The sequence below is a fragment of the Opisthocomus hoazin genome, chromosome 10 (assembly GCF_030867145.1).
Source record: "Opisthocomus hoazin isolate bOpiHoa1 chromosome 10, bOpiHoa1.hap1, whole genome shotgun sequence".
Classification (NCBI taxonomy): domain Eukaryota; kingdom Metazoa; phylum Chordata; class Aves; order Opisthocomiformes; family Opisthocomidae; genus Opisthocomus; species Opisthocomus hoazin.
The window spans coordinates 13,287,755-13,311,670 of record NC_134423.1 but is presented as its reverse complement, the minus strand read 5'-3'; the positions used below and the strand labels follow the sequence as shown (position 1 = coordinate 13,311,670).

At 48.5% G+C, this 23,916-nt stretch overlaps 1 protein-coding gene across 2 annotated transcripts; it reads right to left on the bottom strand.

Moving 5' to 3' along the window:
- Nucleotides 1–777: 777 nt before the first annotated feature.
- Nucleotides 778–22,151, bottom strand: ADPGK (ADP dependent glucokinase). Of its 2 annotated transcripts, none has more exons than XM_075432235.1 (7): nt 21,922–22,151; nt 19,139–19,364; nt 17,917–17,979; nt 17,555–17,675; nt 15,494–15,690; nt 7,912–8,010; nt 778–6,913 (listed from the first exon to the last, which is right to left on the bottom strand). In XM_075432235.1, the coding sequence occupies exons 1-7, from the start codon at nt 22,134–22,136 to the stop codon at nt 6,362–6,364; spliced, it is 1,473 nt and encodes a 490-aa protein (XP_075288350.1). In that variant the 5' UTR covers nt 22,137–22,151; the 3' UTR covers nt 778–6,361. The 2 variants fall into 2 exon arrangements, with proteins under 2 accessions (XP_075288350.1, XP_075288351.1); XM_075432236.1 differs by having other exon boundaries at nt 778–6,910.
- Between the last annotated feature and the right edge of the window lie 1,765 nt (nt 22,152–23,916).

Genomic DNA, 23,916 nt, shown 5'->3' with positions numbered 1-23,916 from the left:
CAGTAAATTCACAGAATCTTTATGGAGAGCTTTTTTTGTGCTGTCTAATGATGAGAATGAGGCCGGACTGTGCTTTCAACTGAAATTAAGCAAGGGATTTTTCAGCATTTAAGAATTTTGGCAGTCATGCCTTATGTTCCAAAACCTGTTCCTGGCATCAGCCATAATTCTGATCTTCTCTTTTTTCCCCCATAATTGAAATTTTAAGATGGAAAAGAATAATGAGCTAATTTCTAGGGAAGCAGAAACCATCTGCTTTAGGACTTTTTTCCTCCCCCATTTTAGAAGCATGTATATCATTAACCAGGTTAAATCATGCTGCTTACAAGGCAGACTGCAGCTTGACTTCCTCACAGGAAAGAAACTCAAACAGAACACCTGGGCAGCAAGACCTTATTTCAGCCAAGAGTAACCATCTCTCTATCCAGCAACGTGTATTGAACCCACACAACTCTGGTTTTGAGGTCCCTGAGATAACTGGATGCTGGTTTACGATATGGCAGTGTTGGTGCTTACCTGCCGTGCTCCTGTACGCGATCTTGCCCAGCTGTGGTCACTGACAGGGACTGCTGAGCAAGGTGGACCTTGGGTCCTACTCAACATCCTGTTCTTGGGCAAGATGTTAAAAATTTAGACTTCCCCACTGGGAAGTGGCAAAGCCTCTTCTACAGGGACAGACAAGGCTCGATGCTGAATAAAAAAACCCCAAACTTTACTAAACAAGCAGCTCCACACATAAATGCGCTACAAAAAAAGCACATATTATCAAGCAGTTCATCTGCCAAGGCTGTTTTATTTAATAGAAGACCCAGTTCTGCTACAAGGAATGCTTTACCACTCTCTCAAACCAAGCTGCACAAAACATCGGTGTTTTTTAATGCAGGATACAGGTGAGATTTGAACCCAGTTTTACTCAGGCTGCACTAAGGAGCAGCTTTCCTGAGAAATTCACAGGGGAGGATTTCAGGGTATGCTTTTGTTTCCCCCACTTGCATTTTAATGAGAACATTCCCCCTTAGCTGCCAGCATCTGTATTCTTCCGCTGCTCTGCGATCTTCTCACAAAGGCTGGTAACAGGCTTAGTTTTCAAAGCAACAGCGAGCTGTTTGGAACAGACACCTTCCCGAGCTTCTGGCACAGAAGGTAATGGCCATGCATGCTATTTCCAACCTGCATTTGCTTCCCTTGCTGAGAGAACATCCTCCCACAAGAGCCTGGATCAGTAACTCCCTGAGAATTCAGCCTGCTCGGCTGAGATACTATGCAAGAAACTGCTCCATCTGTTAGGGAAGAGAACTTAGCAACTGACACCCCTGAACAGACAGGAGAACGAGCGTTTCTGGCTCTATGATCAAGTTTTACTGAAGAGTTTAATCAGACTCAGCACTGCTGAAGCAGAAAGCAGACAAGAGTGATGAGAGCAGGCCAAGGGCTACGCTACGCAAAAGGACTTGTTGCAAATAGGTTTTCTCTGCCCCTTACCACTCAAACTTCAAAAACAAAGAGCAAAGACAACCTTTAATATTCTCATTTCTCTCTCTCTAGTCACCTCATTAGTGCTTGAGTGAAGACTGTGAGACAGTCTTTGTTGTGGTGTCTGTTTTAGCTGGTTGTAACCAGTGAGTCTGTAGATGTGTCGGTTTTTTTAAAACTTAACGGGATGCTTTGACCAAAACATTAATTGCACTAGAGAAAAGCGTAATTAATATGGCTTGAAACAAACATTCATATTCAAATATTGATTTAACACAGGACATAAGAACAATCTAACTAAAGCCACAAAAACGTAAATTCAGTGTTTTCCTCCATTTTTCTACTGTTCTTCCAAATGTACTCCAAAGCTGGATGAGTTTCCTAACACCAGGAATAGCAGTGCAGCACACCCTGTGACAGAAGCACGTGCCAGCACTGCTTCAGAATAGGTTGCTCCGAGCACGTGCGTCAGCAGCCAGGGCCAAGTCGCCGCGCAGCAACAGCAGAGCTGCTCGCTCACCGATGCCAGCATCAGCTCTCACCTGAGCCACAAGCTCCAGAAAAGAGCCCAACAGCACAGAGGTTTAAACAACTTTTAGGGTAACCAGAAAGAGTTATGTTGCCTTGTACCATTCTCACAAAAACTGTCCCAGTAGTCATTTTAACTTTTTTTCCTCAGGACATGGCTGGAAAGGTCACCCTGTGGCACATAATTCCTGATAATTCAGTACATGATTACAGAATTAAAACAAAAGCCAACCACAAGTAGCATCAGTGGAACTTCACAGTTTAAAAAAAAATAAATCTACTTTTCATTTCTGTTACTGTGGTTGGGAGGTGTACCACAGAGGTGACTACAAAAAGCAACCCCTACCTTAGGCTAACTAGTCTTAAAATAAACTTGGGCAGAAGACAATTGATGGCAAATACGTACACACTGCTGACAGTTTTCCATGAGGTTTTGGGGATGGATCGATCGCTCTGCTGCTATCCAGGCTCTGCATTCCAGCAGCTGGGAAGTGGAGTCGGGCTCTAAAGCAACACCCAACACAGGTCATAGCAGCGGATGAGGTCTTTGCTAGAGGCAATGCACAAAGGCTAAGGAAGAAAATTTTGGCACCATTTCTGTAAAAAGGAACTAATGAGAGAAGAGCAAACTTAACCAGATCTCACATACCACAACAGGAGATAACCAAGAAACACAGGAGCAAAGAAAACCACGTATTCCTTAGCAATGCTGCAAAACTCCCCGGGAGAGGAAAAGAAGAAGTGAAGAGCCTTTAAACTGGAAAGAGCTGGATTTGGGATTGGCTCTTCCATGGCCAGGTGGCACTCACACGTCACCACGGGCACAGCATGGAAGGAACGCACACTGTCAAAGTCTGCTGGCCTCCTGCGATTCACGCAGCTCAAATAACCCGCCACTTGACCTTCTGTATGCAACACACAGAAAAGATAGGAAGCATTGCTCATTTGTGATCAAGGGTAAGACAAAAAACCCAAAGCGATGTCGCTGCACTGCCTACAGGCACGCAAAGGTGGAAATACCAACGTGCATAATTTTTTGTCACCTAAAGCCGCTAGCTCACTGGCACAGTGATGAGCTCATCTGTTGCAACTTCAGCAAAGCATGTGTGAGTAAACATTTGCAGTGGAGACCCTCCTGTTCGGGAGCTTGAGGGTAGCTGAGCTTCCAGTCATCTGCCGCTGGGGATTGCAAGGTATGGGTAGTACATGAGAACGAACGGCATTTGGAGAGGCAGAGAGGATCAGGGGAAAGCAGAGATCATTTCAAGCCTGGTTTTGGAGCTTTGGTACTTTTGCAACGTTTTTGTTTCTTTGTGGTGAACAGAGATCTGGATTTTTAGAATCATCAGATAAATTTGTTTAAAAGTCACCTACTAAAGACATTTGCAGGTGACAAAAAACCCAGCCCAACCAACAAGACGCACAATCACTAGAAATTTCACTAGTTTTTTTCCCCTTTACAGACCAAAAACCCCCCACTAGCTATTTCCATTTCTGTTGTTCAGCAAGATCTCTTAAAGACACAGCAGCTTTTCTTTGCTGCCGCTGTTGCAGCTGTGCAGAGGTGTGAGACAGCCTATGCGTGCAGGCAGAGGACTTCAGAGACTCCACAGCCCTTAGTGTAGTTACGTTTGGAAGGCAGAGGGATGTTAAGCGCGTCATGTTCACAGCATGCGAAACACGAAGTGAAGACAGGCTGTTGGGGCCCACCATTCAAGTCAGCTTTATTATCATATAGATAGTTTCAAAACTTCATCAGGGATACCAATGGCCTGTCTGATTAACAGGTCACACTCGTTAAGAATTATCCTTGGGATGCGAACGTAGTGAGCCGGCGAGCGCTGTGTGCCCGGTGAAAGCAGACAGACAGACATAGCAGCAGTCTAGCCCTCAATGAGCTGCTGTCATGTGAGAAGTGACTCACGGTGCCAGGCGTGCACAGCGCACTGACAACGGGCCAAAGAAGAAATACTACCTGGTGAGAAAGCACAGGGGCAGCAGGAAGGAGTTAATAATAATAATTACAGTTTAGCTTTTAGGCTCAGATAAATTCTAAGGAATAAACCCTTTTTCATACTTGTTTACAGCAGTTAGTTATTCAAAAGCAGTTTAAAAAAAAAAGATAATTTAGGCCTGTAACACTCCTGTTAAATCCAAGCATAACTTGGGCAAGTTCTGTTAGTGCAGTTACATGATTTTAAATGGCCACGAGGTGCTGCCAGTCCAGTCAGCGCATCCCTGCAAATGTTTTTGGAAGAAAGAAGGGAAATACAGCAGCAGGACCGTTGCTGCTGACAGCTTGTGTGTATTTAGTTTTGTTTGGTTTCCAACTCGAGAATCCACACAGCTTGGCCCGGTGTCAGGCAAGTGGGACCTAGCGTAAGCGAAGGATTAGTTCTCCAGCTGGCAGGATGCGTGGCCTTTGGTGGTCCTAGGGGTGGTGTGCCAGCAGGCTACGATCATGGGTTGCAAAGTAACCCTGCCAGTGGCCTCAGACCTTTCAGACAGCTGAAAGGAGACTTTTTAAATTTATTTTTTCTGTAGGAAGACTAAAACAGAACTCCAAGTCCCATGTTACAATTTACCGATAATAACAATAAAAAATAATCTGGATAGAAATCTTTTCATTCTTAAGAAGATCCCGCACTGAGATAAAATGCTGAGACTCAATGGAAGATCAGGATGGGATAAGCTGCAGGAAAACAGCACTGCTGTATTTCTCCTCTAGTACAACACAGAAGACTTTGCTCAGAGGGAAAGCAGAAGTTAAATATACATTGACAGACAGCATTGTGTGCTAAGGAAGTACAAGTTACAACAGCTGTCAATTTTTATCCTTACAGAGCATTCACGGTGGCATTCTCCAACAGGGGAACACCACTGACAGTAATATGACAGCGTTACTGAAACAGATCACTCCTGACTAAGCGGTACGGGCTCTCCTCACCTCCATTCTGATGTGAAGACTGACCTAAAGTGACCTCCCACAAATTCTGCTGCAGCGCAGGCTCGCACAGACATGCTGGTTGCATTTAATCCAGTTAGACTGAAAAAACATGTCTGATAACTATGCAAATACATTTGAAGTTCCTTGAAGTGGACAGAGACAAAACCATGCTGGAAAGAGACAAAAAAGATGCCGGCACGATGCAATCCATAGCGTGTGACTGTGAAGAGGAAAAAATATGAACGAAGTATTGAACAAGGACACATGGTGCTACTTTTTTTAATTTCAAAGGCTGTCCAGAACAAAGAAACTATCAGTGACCTAGTCGAACAAAAACAACCCCAAAATGAAACCCTAAAAAAGCCCTCCTCACTTCAGCCATACCTGGAAAACGCTGTGGCAGCTTTTGGCCCTTCTGGATGGAAGGCAAAGAAACTGAGGAAGATCACACAACCCTTCTCAAACAAAAAAAATTAGTCTCCAGCACTCAATCGCTTTTCTGTAAAATACTGGACAGAAGCACCCACTGTTAGCGAAGCCACCAGCTGCAAGCCCTCCCCAGCTGGAATTCTTGGTATTTAGCGTACAGCAAACACAGGCAATGTTTTGTGGGCTACCTGACAAAAAAAAACAAAGCTGTCTCCCCAAATACACACCCTGATTATCTTCACTTCTAGTTGCCCAAAAACGAAGCATGGACTACTAGGGCTCAGCTGACTACCTTTAGTCACAGAGACAACGGATACACAAAAGAATGTACACGGCCTCGAGTCCGGTGTTCTCTGTGCATTGAAGGAGCAGATACAGCGTGCATCACATTTCAGGACTCTGGTTCCCTCCAGTGCTGGGGGCACCGGGATTGAGAGGTAATTTCATCAGTAAAAGATGTCATCATCACGCCGAGCAAGCGGAAGGTTTGCTCTTGCCACGTAGCAAGTGTGTTGGGAAGAGATAATGCAAGAGCCTTTTATCTTTGATTTATCAGAGGCAGGACAGGGTTGAGCACTGCTGTGCTCTCCCTGGGTCCACACACAGGAAGTTCTCCTGGATGCTGTACTTTCCAGCACCAACAAACAAGACCCATTCAGAGTAAGAAACAGCAAACCTAGGCCAAACAGGGATTTTGATACTCGTTTCCCTCCCCGCATGCTTAAGACAAAGCAAAGCCAATTTTCACATTAAATACTAAACCATCTGTACCTAAACGTGAAGCGTTCAAGTCACTGCCAAGTGACTGGAATGTATCTGACAGTTTATACCTGGAATTATTCTTTGGCTCTTTTTCAGTTATATCCAGAAAACACACCACACTCCAATTCTCTTCCTATACCATCACTGGCTGAAATCCTAATGAGAACACGATGGTTCCTCAGACACTGTACAGTACTGGAGAGAAAGGAGGGTCTGAGTCTTCTACTGAGCATATACTTCTGAGTATAGCAGTCCTTCGGCTGAGATAGCATCCCCAAGTCCCACGGTCCGGACAGGATCTTTACACACCAAAACAGGAGTGAAATGGAACGAGATGCCTTCTCTGTGCCAATGCACCACTGGCTCATCTGGATTTAAAGAGATTTTGGAAGGTGCCTCTATCTGGGAGGTCACAAACTCCAAAGGAGCTTTAAGGAAGACCTTGCTGGTATCAATGGTTTCAGTCGCACAGGCCTGAGTCCCTGCTGCTCTAGCTCCGGCAGCCACAGCAGCAACCTGATTGCCCCAGTAGCCATCCACTGTGACCACGATATGATAGGCCAGGGTGTGGAAGTGGATCCGTGTGAGGTCAGAGGCCTGCTCCGCTGTCTTCCCGTGCTCCTTCAGGATCCAGAAGAGGATGTCACTGACTACACCCACGTCGGGAACTCCGCTCCAGGAGGCAAGGGAGGCGTGGGGACCAGAGGCAGACTGCGTGAGGAACAGCAGCTCCTGCTCGTTCAGCCCAATGGAGTTCACCAGGGGAAAGACCTGCTAACAGAAACACAGGAACAACAGACTTTCCTCCAGAGAGTGAATCAGGTTTCGGTCTTCCTCACTGTTTGTACAATACTGCCTTACGGGCTCTGTCACCAGGGTGCTCAGCAGAAGGGAACACCCAGTTTCCTGGAGAGATGCAGGCCACAGTCGCTGCACAAGCTTCCCCAATTCAACACGTTTGCAAGCATTACTTAGCCAAGAAAACATTTCATGCCAAGGGTGCGTGTTCATTTTGTGCAATTAATTTTCTAGATGCACACTTTGACAGTAGAGTAACCAAACATCAAATCCACATGAAACACTTGTAACACTGGGATGAGCACTGTGTCAAGCTAAACAAGGAGCCATAGGATCTGTAGGAAAGAAATTCTGCAAAGAAATCTGAGGGTTTTTAAAATTATAAACTCAGCTCACATTCAAATCCTGTTTTTTCTGGAAACCTGCAAGCCTGCTAGATCTAAACCAGCCAAAGTTACTTGTATCTGTGGAGTTGTGAGTATTCTCCCAGGTCACCTTCCCCCTGTGACTGCAAAAAGTCTTCATAGCAGAGAACAGCGCCCAGCTGTGTTGCACGGTATTTCTACTGAATACAGTTGCTGAATAAACTCAGATCTGCAAAAAATCATTACTCCTTGCTGAGAACGGTCTGATGAGCAACCAAGAGCATGGTGAGATATCTCCTGAATGAAACTTCCCAGAGACACCTATCTAAATGGAACACTCTCCCTGAGCTAAAGAAAACAAATCTGTCCTCTGCTAAGCCACGAGTCATTACAGTTGTCCTTCACTGCACAGAGACTGGTAAGCTCAGCAGAGGAAACAGAAGCATTCAGAATGCAATAGCAGACATTAAACCCATGGTCTCAATTTATCTCCAAATGGATAGCCCTAATTTTAAGTTTTCATTTCTATATTCATCTACCAGTCTGCGCATTGTGATACATAAGAAAAGGAAACTGATACAAAAAAGCATGTCCTTGCATTTTTGTTACCTGATGCATAATGTTGCTCATAAAATCCTGATCAGTCATACTGGCCAACTCCAGGTGTATGGGAATGTCAGTGGGGATATCGGAAATGGAGGCCACAGCCTACAGGGGTACAGGAAAAGAGAAAAAAAACCCACCCTAAAACACATATTCATTAAGAAACAGAAAGAACAAAGAGGCTTTAACTCAGCAATACACATCCTTTAATCTTCTTGTGTATGGATTTAAACACAATTCCAAATGAGATGTCTGATGAGTGCCAGAATGTACTGCTATGGGAAAGAAATAAAAACTACTTCCAGTTTTCAGAATTCCAGAGCAGGAAAGCTGTATCTAACCCTAATCTGCACCCAACTCAGCACTTTTCTAATGGACTAATTCAGAAACCTCACAAATCTGACGCAGCTGTAGAACAGCTGATTCTAGAACAGAGAAAAAGGAAAAGAGAAGAAAAAAAAAAAAGGCTACTGCAGTGCATCAGGAAGGGCACTCAGCTGCAAGACAGGCAATGATCTGTAAATAAACGGAAAACTTGGTGTAGCTCTTCTGGACTCAGATGAGAAGGCTGCCTCTTGGATTATCTAACACAGATGCTGCTTAAAGAATGGAAGTCTTGATTATAACCGCAATCGTCTTAGCATCTGGGATAGAAAAAGCGTAATTGTCCTGGGTTTGGCCAGAACAGGGTTAATTTTCACCGGACTCCAGGAAGGGTCACAGCCGGGGGGTGGGGGCTGACCCCACCTGGCCAAACAGAGCCGGGTATTCCATACCATGTGACGTCACGCTGGGTTCCGGTGGGGGGGGGGCGGTGCGGCGGGAAGGCTCTCGCGGCTTGGGCGGGCGCAGCGCCGGTCCGGTTTCGGGAGAGCGGCTGTTGTACGGTTCGTGGTTGTGTTTTCTCCTTATCTGTATCGTTGTTGTTCCTGTTTTCCCTCTGTTTGCTGTTCTGTTAAACTGCCCTTATCCCGACCGACCAGTTTCTGCCTCTTTCTTTTCATTCTCCTCCGCACGCCGGCGGGGGGAGGGGCGGCCGCGTGGCGCTTTTGTTGCCGGCGGCAGCCGAAACCAAAACATTAAATTGGCGCCCAGACGTGGGGCACGGATAACGGCAGGGCTGAGCAGCGGGTGTTAAAACTGCTTTCTTACATTTTGTTAAATTTTGTTATACGCATTTTTCTGTGTTAAAATACTCGCCGGTAAAAATGTTTCTGTCTTTCATCAGATGGCTGTGGTTTTTGAATCCGTACTTGCTGTACTTGTTCCCTGTGGTGCTGTTCATCATCGCGGGGAAAAGGATCAGGATTATGATTTTGCTATACTGTATGATGTCGACTTATGACATGATAGCATCACTGTGTATGAAACTAGGCTTGTGTTTGCATGCGGCACTGCGGTCATTTCCGTACCTCGGGTCCTATGTCTTAGATTTTGTTAGTAATCAAACCCAATCTGTGGGGAAAACCGAAGGGGATACCTTCCCCCACTCTTTCGCCCCCCCTCTCTCCCTCAGGCTGGTCCTAACTGCTTTTGAGAATTTTGAGTACCCATGGGATGCTCAGGCCAGCACTCTCCTTTTGTTCTGCCTCCTGAATGGGTTGCAGGTTTTGTTTAGGGTTAAGCAAGTCGTTAAGAACATCGTGCAGAGACCTGCCCCGGGGCCGGATAGCTGTGAGTGGCTGGGTGTGTGGGACAGCATGGGCAGATGTCTAGAGCAGTGGGCACCTGCGGTGTGTTTTAAACTCACCCCTGAACAAATACAGAATCCGGACAATCTGGTAAAATATCTGAAAAAAGTGTGCTGCCACCCTGGGAATTCCAGAGAGACACAAATCACCACAATGTGCTGGGGTCTGGCCCATGCCTACCGAGCCCTGTTCAACACTGTTCAGTGCCCTAAAGGGGAAAGGGGGGGAAGCGAAGCGGCAGGCGCTGCAACTGGCGCTGCCCCCCCAGCCGGCCCTGCAGCCCCTCCAGCCCAGCAGGCAGTCACAGCCCCCCAGACTGGCACTGCTGCTGCCACAGCTGCAGGGTCTGCCTCGGTTTCCCCGGCGGGCACAGCAGCTGCTCCAGCTCCAGCTGCAGGCATCGCAGCTGAGCCCAATGACCAACCTGTGCCAGTAGCAGTCGCCCCCGTAAAACTAAAGAAAGATGCAAAGAGAGCAGATCGCTCCGGGAGGGATGACGATGAGCCAGGGTCATCGCGGGAGATAGAGACAGAGATCATCACCCGGTCCCTGTCCCTGGGCGAGCTGAGAGACATGCGGAAAGATTTCAGCCGCCACCCAGGCGAGCACATTGCCACCTGGCTGCTGCGGTGCTGGGATAACGGGGCCAGCAGCTTGGAGTTAGAGGGCAAGGAAGCCAAGCAGCTGGGATCCCTGGCCAGGGATGGGGGCATTGACAAGGCCATTGGGAAAAAGGAACAAGTCCTCAGCCTCTGGAGGAGACTTCTGTCAGGTGTGAGGGAGAGGTACCCCTTCAGTGACGATTTTGTATGCTATCCTGGCAAGTGGACCAATATGGAGAGGGGTATTCAGTACTTGAGGGAATTGGCTGTGCGGGAGCTGGTTTACTGTGACACAGACGATGAGCAGGTACCTACAGACCCAGATGAACTCCAGTGCTCACAATCCATGTGGAGGAAGTTTGTGCGGAGTGCACCCTCCTCGCATGCCAACTCACTGGCAGTTGTAAACTGGAAAGGTAAAGACACACCAACAGTGGACGAGGTGGCTGTCAGACTCCGCCAATATGAGGAAAGTCTCTCTTCCTCTCTTGTCTCAGCTGTGGAGAAACTGGCCCGGGAGGTGCGGCAAATCAAAGAGAATATGTCCTACTCCCCACCTGTGCGGGCCCGCATCTCAGCTATTAGGGGCAAGCGTTTCTCTGCTCAGGAGAGAGAGTACAGAGGCTACACACCACGGGGCACCCTGTGGTTCTACTTGCGTGACCACGGAGAGGACATGAGGAAGTGGGATGGAAAACCCACCTCAAGTCTAGAGGCCCGAGTACGTGAGTTGCGAGGTAAAACAATCACCAAAGGGGATTCTGTTAGGAAAAGTGCCGCTCCAGTTTCTAAAAGCCAGCTCTCCAGACCAGGTAGAAAGTTTGACCTTGATTCTGATCCTCTGGAGGGGACCTCCAAGTCATTTTTACAGCAGGTGAGCAGCAATTTCTCTGACGAGGATTAGAGGGGCCCTGCCTCCAGCCAGGTGGAGGAAAGGGACAACCGTGTCTATTGGACGGTGTGGATTCGGTGGCCTGGCACGTCAGATCCACAAGAGTATCAAGCTCTAGTGGACACTGGTGCACAGTGTACTTTAATGCCATCAGAGTTCAAAGGGTCAGAGTCCATTTGCATTTCGGGAGTGACAGGGGGGTCCCAAGAGCTGAGTCTACTGGAGGCTGAAGTGAGCCTCACTGGGCAGGACTGGCAGAAGCACCCCATTGTAACTGGCCCCGAGGCTCCGTGCATCCTTGGGATAGACTATCTTAGGAGAGGCTATTTCAAGGACCCAAAGGGGTATCGGTGGGCTTTTGGCATAGCTGCTGTGGAGACGGAAGAAATTAAACAGCTGTCCATTTTGCCTGGTCTCTCGGAGGATCCTTCCGTTGTGGGGTTGCTGAGGGTTGAAGAACAACAGGTACCCATCGCAACCACAACGGTGCACCGGCGACAGTATCGTACCAACCGAGACTCCCTTCTCCCCATTCATCAGCTGATCCGCCAGCTGGAGAGTCAAGGAGTGATCAGTAAAACTCGCTCACCCTTTAATAGTCCCATATGGCCAGTGAGAAAATCTACTGGAGAGTGGAGACTGACAATAGACTACCGTGGCCTGAATGAAGTCACACCACCGCTGAGTGCTGCTGTGCCAGACATGCTAGAACTTCAATATCAGCTGGAGTCAAAGGCAGCCAAGTGGTATGCGACAATTGACATCGCTAATGCATTCTTCTCCATCCCTTTGGCAGCAGAGTGCAGGCCACAGTTTGCTTTCACCTGGAGGGGCATCCAGTACACCTGGAATCGACTGCCCCAGGGGTGGAAACACAGTCCCACCATTTGCCATGGACTAATCCAGACTGCACTGGAAAAGGGTGAAGCCCCAGAACATCTGCAGTACATCGATGACATCATTATATGGGGCGACACAGCGGAGGAAGTTTTTGAGAAAGGGGAGAAAATAGTTCAAATCCTTCTGAAAGCCGGTTTCGCCATTAAGCGAAGTAAAGTCAAGGGACCTGCGCAAGAGATCCAGTTTTTGGGAATAAAATGGCAGGATGGGCGCCGTCAAATCCCAATGGATGTTATCAACAAAATAGCAGCTATGTCTCCACCCACCAGCAAAAAGGAAGCACAGGCCTTCCTGGGTGTTGTGGGTTTTTGGAGGATGCACATCCCAAATTACAGCCAGATTGTAAGTCCTCTGTACCACGTGACCCGGAAGAAGAATGATTTTGAATGGGGCCCTGAGCAACGACAGGCATTTGAACAGATTAAACGGGAGATAGTTCATGCCGTAGCCCTTGGTCCAGTCCGGTCAGGGCAAGATGTTAAAAACGTGCTCTACACCGCAGCCGGGGAGAATGGCCCAACCTGGAGTCTCTGGCAGAAAGCACCAGGGGAGACTCGAGGTCGACCCCTGGGGTTCTGGAGCCGGGGATACAAAGGATCCGAGGCCCGCTATACTCCCACTGAAAAAGAGATTCTGGCAGCATATGAAGGCGTTCGAGCTGCTTCAGAAGTGGTCGGCACTGAAGCACAGCTCCTCCTAGCTCCACGATTGCCGGTCCTGGGCTGGATGTTCAAAGAGAGGGTCCCTTCTACGCATCATGCCACCGATGCTACGTGGAGTAAGTGGGTCGCTCTGATCACCCAGCGCGCCCGAATGGGAAACCCCAGTCGCCCAGGAATTCTGGAGGTCATCATGGACTGGCCAGAAGGCAAAGATTTTGGAGCATCGCCAGAGGAGGAGGTGACACGTGCGGAAGAGGCCCCACTGTATAACCAGCTGCCAGAAGATAAGAAACAGTATGCCCTGTTCACGGATGGGTCCTGTCGCATTGTGGGGAAGCAGCGGAGGTGGAAGGCTGCTGTATGGAGCCCTACACGACAAGTCGCGGAAACTGCTGAGGGAGAAGGTGAGTCCAGCCAGTTTGCAGAGGTGAAAGCCATCCAGCTGGCTTTAGACATTGCCAGTCGAGAGAAGTGGCCAGTGCTCTATCTTTACACCGACTCTTGGATGGTGGCCAATGCCTTGTGGGGGTGGCTGCAGCAATGGAAGAAGAACAACTGGCAGCGCAGAGGCAAACCTATCTGGGCTGCCCCATTGTGGCAAGATATTGCTGCCCGGCTAGAGCAGTTGGCTGTAAAAGTCCGTCACGTGGACGCCCACGTCCCTAAGAGTCGGGCCACTGAAGAACATCAAAACAACCACCAGGTAGATCAGGCTGCTAAGATTGAAGTGGCTCAGGTGGATCTGGACTGGCAACATAAGGGTGAACTCTTTATAGCTCGGTGGGCCCATGACACCTCGGGCCACCAAGGAAGAGACGCGACATACAGATGGGCTCGTGACCGAGGGGTGGACTTGACCATGGACACTATCGCACAGGTTATCCATGAATGTGAAACATGCGCTGCAATCAAGCAAGCCAAGCGGGTAAAGCCTCAGTGGTATGGAGGACGATGGCTAAAATATAAATACGGGGAGGCTTGGCAGATTGACTACATCACACTGCCACAAACCCGCCAAGGCAAGCGCTATGTGCTCACAATGGTGGAGGCCACCACCGGATGGCTGGAAACCTACCCTGTGCCCCATGCCACTGCCCGGAATACCATCCTGGGCCTGGAAAAACAAGTCCTGTGGCAGCATGGCACTCCCGAAAGAATCGAGTCGGACAACGGGACTCACTTTCGCAACAGCCTCATAGACACCTGGGCCAAAGAACACGGTATTGAGTGGGTGTATCACATCCCCTACCATGCACCAGCCTCTGGAAAGATCGAACGTTACAATGGGCTGCTAAAAACCACTTTGAGGGCAATGGGGGGTGGGACTTTCAAAAATTGGGACACCCATTTAGCAAAGGCCACCTGGTTGGTTAACACCAGAGGGTCCACCAACCGGGCTGGTCCTGCCCAGTCAAAACCTCAGCGCCCAGTAGAAGGGGATAAAGTCCCTGTAGTGCACATGCGGAACATGTTAGGGAAGACGGTTTGGGTTAGTCCTGCCTCGGGCAAAGGCAAGCCCGTCCGGGGGATTGTTTTTGCTCAAGGACCTGGGTGTACCTGGTGGGTAATGCGGAAGGATGGGGAAGTCCGATGTGTACCTCATGGGGATTTAATTTTGGGCGAGAATAGTCCATAAATAAATTGTATAAAGTTAGTTGTTAAATAACCCTGTCACTGTCTGTTATCACTGTTATAATTGTTATATTTTGTACCAGTAGTAGCATAGTAAGAATCGTCCAGATTAAAGAAGGATGGACTTTTTCAATGAAAACCTAGCAGAGCACAGCGATGATGGAACTGGACCTGGTTTTCAACAACTGGCATCCAGCAACTTCATCAAGATCAACATCTCCTGCAGACTGTGGGCACGGGCCGCACCAGATACATCAGCCGTGAGCTCCAGATGCAGCAAGTGACCGCCCATCACCACACATCACCTCCCCTGCCACGGAAGATCATTACGACAGATGGAGCCTGAAGTCATGGATTAAATGAACTCAATGGACACTTTAGAGTGATGATCCATAGACTAAAGGAATGATATCTGGAGACAGGAGAAGTGGTGGTGATCAACCGGACAATGGGGGACCTGGGCATGACGTAGATGGTATGGAATAAGGGGTGGATAATGTCCTGGGTTTGGCCAGAACAGGGTTAATTTTCACCGGACTCCAGGAAGGGGCACAGCCGGGGGGTGGGGGCTGACCCCACCTGGCCAAACAGAGCCCGGTATTCCATACCATGTGACGTCACGCTGGGTTCCGGTGGGGGGGGGGCGGTGCGGCGGGAAGGCTCTCGCGGCTTGGGCGGGCGCAGCGCCGGTCCGGTTTCGGGAGAGCGGCTGTTGTACGGTTCGTGGTTGTGTTTTCTCCTTATCTGTATCGTTGTTGTTCCTGTTTTCCCTCTGTTTGCTGTTCTGTTAAACTGCCCTTATCCCGACCGACCAGTTTCTGCCTCTTTCTTTTCATTCTCCTCCGCACGCCGGCGGGGGGAGGGGCGGCCGCGTGGCGCTTTTGTTGCCGGCGGCAGCCGAAACCAAAACAGTAATCTAGCCACTGGATAAGCTCCCGTAACTATGTCAACATACTCCAGCCAGACAACCAGACCATACCTTTTCTTTCCTAGACAACCCACTGGATCCAAGAAACATTCGTGTCACAGGATTAGACTTTTGCCATTCCTACAGTTCACATCCTTCTTTTATCATGCAATGCTGAAAAGATTTGTGGGAGATCTGAAGACGCAGCCTAATTACAAGTTCAAACCTGGGAAACCAAGACTTTGCCAGGAAGTATTTGTTGGAATGGAAATTAAGAAGACACTGGTATTCAGGTATCTTACCTCCATAAGTCGTCTCTGTCGCATCTCCTTGCTCTGGCCTTCCATCATGTGAAGTCCTGAAAGTACCACAAGATCTGGCTGAAATTCATCCAAGCTGGACACAAACACTTCCAGCATATTTAAGGCGCCATTTGACAGGTCGTGGGAGAAGATAAAGCGGTTGGCATTGGGTGCTTTCACTTGTCCCCACTCTTCACCTAGCGTGCAATAAATAGAAGCAAGTTAATTCCGAAGAGAAACAAGTCACACCACGTGTCTGGAGATTGTTTTGGGATATTCTGCTGGAGCCCCGCGGTATGGTTTCGCAATGCGACTGTGCCAAATTAACAGCCACTGCCAGCCACAAGAGAAGTCTGGCTCTTTTTCTCATTCATTCTCTTCAGTCAACCCCTCTACCTCAGTTAGGTGCTTGTCTGGTCAGAAGGAAAATTCAATACTTGTTTGGTTTTGCAAGCTTTGTGATGTTTTAATCAGTTAGATTAGTTGATCACGCAATTAGGCGAGTGTCGCAGCTAGCTCAAGCTAAACAGCTGGAGTGTGCAGAACAGGCAAAGAGAGGGGAGGCCCTCCCCCTCTGGCAACAACCACTTGTTAGCCTGACACAAGCTGTATCGTGAAGATACTCCCTCAACAACTCTCGTGGGTCTTACTGTTCCTTACTGCGCAGCTCCCACAAAGGATCTGCAGAACAGAGCTGGATCAGTGCTGTATACATGAACTGTTTTATTCCTGGGTAAGATCACAAATGAAATGGCCTCCATCTCAAGATACCGACAGTGAGCCTAGAGAGGACACAAATTACAGAAGCCACAGTCTAACCGGCCAGCCCTCTGCCAGTTCTGCCCATCTGTCGGCGCATCTCTGCTCAGGCAGCAGGCAGTTCCTTGTGCCAGTTATGATAACTGGACAGAAAGAAATACAAGGGAATAAATAAACACAGGTCACAAACGGCAGCTTGAACAGAAAGCTCCTGAGACACAAGCATTTTTGGGGCTATTATAGGCAGAATCTCCACGTTAGAACCAGCCTGCATACTTCTTTACTTGGCCCTCCCAGACCGTATACTGGTTATAGTTTGGAGAATACGACCAGCATTTGTGTAAAAGGCACTAGAACCGCATCAACAGCCATCAGTGCTGCCTCCTTTTAAGTCTTATGGCAAAGTTCTGTCTAGGACAAAGATCCCCAGCTTTGCGTCAGGAGGGCAGCTCTCACCTGAGAACAGAGATGCTGAGAAAAGGAGCCATCATATACTAATGTATCATCTAACCAGGATGCTTCCCGGAGCAAGAAGAATGAAGATTTACTTAGAGATTAGTGTAATTATATAAGTGCTACTGGTAACAGCACGTGTCAGTTACAGTAAGCTTGTTTCAGTGAGAAGTCCATCAGAGCGCATGCTTTGGGTGCTGCTCCCCATTAGTTTTGCTGGTGAAAAAGTTTAATTAGGTGTTTTTTTCCTTCCTCCTTGCCAAATACTCCCTGTTCTGTCACACCAATGTAACTCCTTCTGAGGCTCTATTTTGAGACAGGACCAGTGGAATGGGTCAGGCTGAGAACAGCGAGAAAATACATGGAGATTTGTTTTAGCCATTACATTAGGCTTACCCTGAACTTCACCTGCATGTGGTTAAATGGTACCTTTCTGTTTTCAGAGAACATTACTGCACTATTTGCGTGTTCATACAGCTTTAGAATTAAGCACAGCAGGTCTGCTTAGCCTTTGCATCACAACAAAATGAAAAGTCCACTTGGTTTTTATAGGTTATAGCATACAGGAATGCAGAACTAAAGGGATGTCAAGATAGCAGCATGAGTCAGTATTTACAGTAACTGTATTACAAAGGAAAAAAGTTTCAAAAGACTTTTAGATGTCTGTTCACCTACCACAGCTCCCTGAAGCGCACAGAATTACCAGATTAGCCCAGTGACCACTGCCAATACTGATAACTTACACAGTCCTTTTGGAGTTAACCGATTCAAAAAAACCCAACTTTAAAAGCAGGACTATCTTAGTGATGTTCAGGGTTCCCATCTAGCATCCAGCCTTTGGCAAGGTACCTGCTTGATACTCCAAGATAAGGTGGAATTCATCTCTTTCCTGCATGGATTCAGGTGGCACAACCACATTGTCATCAAGTAGTTCATGGAGTTTAGGACCAACTGGGCCACAAAGGAGGATCTAGAAAACAAGGAAAAACAATGGTTTCCCTGGCATGTCCCTTGCCGGCATTTCAGAGCATTTAAGCATCACCTAGACAATTTATTTAAAACAAAAAATTAAATTTTTAAAAATCAGCTACGCTTTTCAACTTGCAAGGCCAATCACATGTTCCGCCATAACTTAAGAAATAACTGCATGATCCTCAAAATTGACAAGCCTCAACGACAAGCGAATAGCATGAAATTTTTGGAACGCGTACCTTCAGGTCTGGATTTGTTGCCAGCTTCTGACCAATGAGAGCAGCATTTCCTCCTACGTAAAGCTGTAAGACAAAGAGAGGCAGGTATGGGCATTCCCTTGCTGTGATAGCTGTACACATGCCCCGTCCTCAGTATAGGCTAGAGATTTTAGCTTTTTAGAAAAGGGTCTAGCATTACAGAAATTAATAAAGCTTATTGGAGGCAAAACAGTTTTACAGTTCTCTGATATCAACAAGTTAAGTGTTCTCTGACTTTTTCTTAATCCAAGTGTTTGCTGTCAGGTAACTCGCAACCCTGTACAAATCAATTAATTCATAACTTACAGACCCTACCTCTGTGCAACTTTGCTATAGCAGTTGGTAACTTGCGGTTTTTTTAGCCAGGCTGACAAGCAAGCACTTAAAAACTGCAGTAATACCTCCTCCACTTTGAAATCAAGGTTCAACCTGCTACAGGTGTCCACATGAAGTGAGCGGAACCAGGAAACTTTCTTCAGGTAAGAAAGGTCAAACTTTCAAGTAGGAAAACTCTGATGTGAGCTTTGAAACCAAAGAATATACATTTTCACGAGGATCACAGGCAGTCAGAGCTGACAGAAAAGAGTCTTGACCAATAAAAGGCATTTAGAGCTCTTCCTCATTTTCAGAAGCAGCTGGCGAACCGCATAGAAGGTGGCATTAAACAGTTTGTAGAAATTAGCTAACTGCCAAGCAAGGTACCACATTAGATTCAGAACACCCAGTATAAATCAGAGCAACAAAACTTTGCTTTTGGAAAGGGAGTCTTCAAAAAAAATTACTTATTTCTTTTCATAACCCCTACTTCTAGAGAGAATTTAAATCCTGTGCGAAGTAGCTGACACTGATCGGAGTGCTTACAGCTCCTAAGCCTTGGACCTGTTTCCTCACTTCTGCTCATTACAAGATGTTAGAGCCCCTTTCACAGCATCAGCCCCCTCTGGCTCCCACAGAGCAGTATTCTCAGAGGCATCTCAGACCGACATTTCAGTCTGGGGAAAGTAAGCAGGGGACAGACCACTTAAAACCCTACTGTGTGCAGCAGGTGCAGAGTTCCATGGAAAGTCCGTTACATGCTCAAGCTATGCCATAAGATTCCTTCCTAAACGATCTGCACTCTCACTAGAGAGAGAACGAAAGTCACCAGTGATGTAGAAAGTAAGAAACACTCTTCTCAAAGCTTATCTTCAGGTGAAAGACGTACTTGCGCACCAGGGTACTCGGAGGCTGTCCGCGCAATGTGTTGGAAAGACTCGGCGTCGCTGAAGAAGCGCTCGGCAGCTGCCCCTTTTTCCATGAAGTGAGTGAATGCTTCTTTCAGGTCCTGTCTGGAGTTCAAGACTGCATGATTTTTTCCATCCCCAGGTTCAAGACCGAGTGCTTCTAACAACTTCACACCAGACAGAACCACGTCTACGCAGGCGTTGACGCTGGATGAGAGAAGGAAAACGCATGCTGGGAAAACCACACGTACCTTAGGGCGCTTGAGAGACAATACAATGAGATCACTTCCCAGCCAGTGATGTTTGCTGCTTGCAGCCCTCATGCTAAGGGGGAAAACAACCAACCAAATGAAAAAACCACAAAGGCACATGAATTTCCTGAAATTGTCTACTGAAGTGTTCTCCTCTTGATGTGCTTTTATTGCGCTCCAGTACCATAGAGAGGGATTTCTAACATTCTGCTGGTTCTGTTTATAATGAATTGAGAGAGCAATTTGTCAGTTGAAGTATCTGAAAACTGCAATTTCAAAAGGACCATCCCAAATTTCCAGAAACAGCATGCTGCCTTCTCGCTAGCAGTGGACACGGGAGAAAAATCCTGCAGTAGTTAGGAAGTGATAAGAACCATTTCAGCAGATCTAGACTTTATGTGAAGTCTAACCTGGGGCTCAAATCTTCCAGTCCCCATTTCTTATCAATTACATCAATTTAAACACAGTCTGATTCAGACTAGAGAACAGGAAAGTTTCTGGGCCGGAACCAGGCCCCCAGGAATAAAGTTTATGAACACATGCCCTTGTTTCTACTGCTCGGTTTCAGAGAGATAGCAATATATACCAAATATTTACTGAGATGGTAACAGCAATTACTAAAGCATCTTCTGGAACTGCTGTCAAGTGCAATTTCTGTTCCTCTGCCCCGCGCCTCCCTGACAGGTATCCAAACAATCGATACGACTTCTGCGGGATCTCCAACTTGCACTGTGTCTACGCACATGACACTCCAAATGCCACTACATGCTCACATGTCAGTGTGAAAGGCACAGCCATTTAGCATTCCTCCCAGTAGCTGACCCTTCATGCATGATTTGGGCCGCAACACGTGAAGGCTGCATCATACAAAATAAAGGACACAGAAAACCCCGAGGCTTTTCAGTACATGAGGTAATCAGCTCTGAAATCCTCTATTGTGCACCGTCTCGTACGCCAAGAAGAGAAAAATCCCTTCGCACAGCAGAGAAAAGAAAACCAAGGAAACAATAAGCTCAAGCACCATTTTAGCCCCAAACTCACTGCAGCAAAAGGTCAGCAATTTTACATTTTAATGAATCATTAAAGATGCAAGGGGACATAAACCAAGTCACGGTTCTTTCAAGTGCGACACCTCTCATCATCTTCCAACTGTCTGTCTTCTTTCTCCCTGCCATTCCTCTGCTAACAAACTTCATGCTTGTATTAAACTCCCTTCACAGCAGGGATATGCTACTAATGAACTGCGTTTGCTGTTGAACTCTGAGTTTGGTGTGTGTATATATTTTGTGTATATACATGTATATATTCAGTTGTCTTAAACCAAAGAAGAAAGCAAGGAACAAACTGAAGATATCTAGCTCTTTTCCAGTGAAGGTGTGGCAAAAGAGAGGGCTAAATGAGGCACTAAAAACCCTATTTTGTCATATATTCACTGGAGGAAGTCTGCATCGACCGTGATGCAACAGCAAGACGGACTCTAACTCAAACTATCAGCTACACAGTCATCTCGAGGTGGAGCAACTTCTTCCAGCACTTGAAGGCCAAATCTTCTAGTCAAAGTCAAGTTATCCTGTCACGTCCTTATATTTAAAAGAGAAAGTCAAGTGCTATATATAATGACAAGATTAATGGTCAGACTTAAGACCAGCATTTAAGATCAATGTGATATTCCTGAACTTTCCCCTCACCACCTTTCCAGTTTGAGAAGAGAAAGGGCGTTGGATTTCCCTGTGCACGCACAGGTGTCTCCAGCGTCTCTTGCCTTCTCCTCTCCCTTCCACCCTTCATCTCTCTCCTCTGCCTCTCCACCTTGGGTCGGTTAGTTCTCCCCTATCGTGAGGGCTTCGCACACTTCCCCACTTCATAAACTCGTCTCTCCTACCTGTTTACTGCCAGACCGTGCTCCCCAGTTGCCGCCCTCCTGGAGACAGGCTAGCAGCTCCAAGCCCCTCAGACACTCTCTGTATAGAAATTTGTTTCACAGGCAAGCCAGCCAGGGACAACGCCTCCCAAGACTCGCTTGCCAACCGGCTCTGAACCACGCAGCACGCCTAAATCACCAATACGTGACTTTTCTGGACCATTGATCCCCTCAGCCATTTCTGGTTAAGGAACACTGCGGGCAGGGGGCCGCACTCGCCATCGACCCTCTCGGGGAAACGCCCGTGTCTGGAGAACCACAGGCCTGGAAACTGAACAGAGCAGTTTTAATGCATGGGCAGGCGCTGCGGTGAGGGCCCAGCCGTGCCAGCGCGAGGTCTCCCACCACGGCACCGTCTCGTGCTCCGTAAGGACGCGACGACGACCCTCTCCTGCCGACCGGCCGCCCGCTGCTGCGATGCCCAGGAGCTCGCCACATCACCTCAGGGAGGCTGCACCCCGCAGGGGAGGCCCAGGTATATACACCCCCCCTATATAGATAGATACATAGACATATAGATAGATAGCCACGGAGGCCGGCGCAGGGGAAGGGGCGCGCTTCCCCCTCCCCGCCGCGCACTGCCGGCACCTACCCGACGGCGACGCGCGCCCATCCGCGGGCCGGGCGGACGATGGCCGCCTGCCAGGCCGCCACCATGCGGCCCTCGAGGGAGCGGGTGCGGCGCAACCCCCCCAGCAGCGAAGCGGAGAGGCGGCGCAGCGCCGGGGAGGGCAGCTCGGGGCCCACCAGGCAGAGGTAGCCCAGTGCCAGGGCCAGCAGGCCCACGCACACCGACCGCTGCCACATCGCGGCGCGGCCGCTCCGCCCCCGCCACGTCGGAGGAGGGGACACGAGCGGCGGCGGCCTCCTTACGCCGCCTCCGTGGCGCCCCGCCCCCGCCGGGCGCCAGCTGTCGTAAAGGCGCTTCGGGAATCGAGGCGGGCCCTACATGAGCGGCGCAGCCTCTTCCCCCAGCGCAACCTACGTACCTCAGGGAGGTACGGCTGCGCCGCCTGCGTAACCGAGCTACGGGAATAGGGCGGGAGGCGGAGGCGCCGCCTCGTCAGGGGAAATGGCGGGAGGCAGCGGCTGCCTGACGGGCAGCGCCGCGCCTCGGGGCTCCTGGGGAGAGTCTGCGCCTGGCCCCGGGCCCTCGGCGAGCCAGTGCTGGGGCGAGAAGTCTGCCGGGAGTGCTGCCCCAGTGCTGCTGTGGGCCGGGCCTGCCTCGGCGCCTGGCCTTCGCCGTGTTGCCAGCATTGAGCCGAAGCCCGTCCGTGGGCATCGTGCCTGCACGCTCCTCCGTACGTGGTACTGCTTCACCCTCACTTCCCCTGGGTTCTTCCTCACGGTGTCTGTGTTCCTCTGTCCTTTGTTGCCCAGAACCTTTGTGGGTCTGTGTGTTGTATTTCCACTCATGTCTGCCTGAAGCTTGTCTCTGCTGTCCCCCCGGCCCTGTGCCCTGAACAATTCAGGTCCAGCAGACCAGTAACTGGCCTGGAGCTAGTCACTGGCACTGGTGTATGTTCTGAATTCCTCTGTGGCACAGCTTCTGGCCTCAGCCTCTTTTTGTGCCTTCTCCAGGATGAGTTACCCTCAGATCTCTACCCATGCTCCTCCCAAGGTAGCCTGTGCTGGGAGCAGTGGGAGAGAGCGTGCTTTGTTTCATCCTGCCACAGGGGTGGTGTAGCAAGTCAAAAGGGAGGTTTCCCAGTTTAATGAAAGGGATTTTTTTCTGGAGTTTTTTAGAAATTGTAGAAATGTTAGCTCTAAGACTTACGACAAAAAATTTGCAGGAGTTTGACAACTCCGTGCCATGGTGCGTTGGCTGAGGCAGCTGATAATTCTCTGATTCAGTTCTGTGTTGTGAGTGATTGTCATCTCAGTTGACAAAACAAACAGTAAAGGAGATGGGACAGCGGGAGGCTTTTTGTTGCCTTCTCTTTTTAGGGTGCGAGAGTTGGTGTTCAGTCAACAGCTCATCTACAGCAGCTGTTACCTTGTGTTTAGTGACTGGCCCCGGGTGGTCATCATTGGGCTGCCCATCAGATTCCTTTTCTTACTAGTCCTTATGAAAAGGGACTGCCTATTTATTTTCTTTTTTTTTTTTCTTTTTTTTTTTTTTCCCCCCCTTTTTTTTTCTTGTTCCTGTGGAGTTCTTCCTAGGAGCAAATGAAGACTGAGGGTGCAAAGGTGGGCAGGACAAACAGACGCTGGGGACTGGAATTGCTAGGGGAGGCCAGTGAGAAAAAGCCTCCTCACCTGGCAGAGGATGGTGTGCAGGGGCACTGACTGTTTTTGTGAGCCTAATACATTGCGATAATGTAATGATCTTTAAGAACAGATTCCTGAAAACAAACTAGAGGCCTAGCCACCTTCCCTGTTCTTCAAGAAATGCTTCAAACAGTTCTTTCTTCTCAAATAACTACCTGCTTAAGTGCCCTGTAAAAGACTTGTTATCTTCATCTCCACTTAGACCTATGTTCAGCCCACCAGAGTTGGTCTGTTAATATGTAATCCCCTTTTTCCTTTGCTTAGGTGGTCTTTGGGTTTTGTCAGTCGGCTTTTTCATTTGGATAAATTTACTCCC

Excerpts from the sequence above, each read along its gene's own strand:
- ADPGK (XM_075432235.1), bottom strand. The coding sequence starts at position 22,136 with ATGTGGCAGCGGTCGGTGTGCGTGGGCCTGCTGGCCCTGGCACTGGGC. Across the intron at positions 17,676-17,916 it reads CAACAAATCCAGACCTGAAG|ATCCTCCTTTGTGGCCCAGT; the intron begins GTACGCGTTCCA and ends CTTGTTTTCTAG. Across the intron at positions 8,011-15,493 it reads GACAGAGACGACTTATGGAG|GCTGTGGCCTCCATTTCCGA; the intron begins GTAAGATACCTG and ends GTACCCCTGTAG.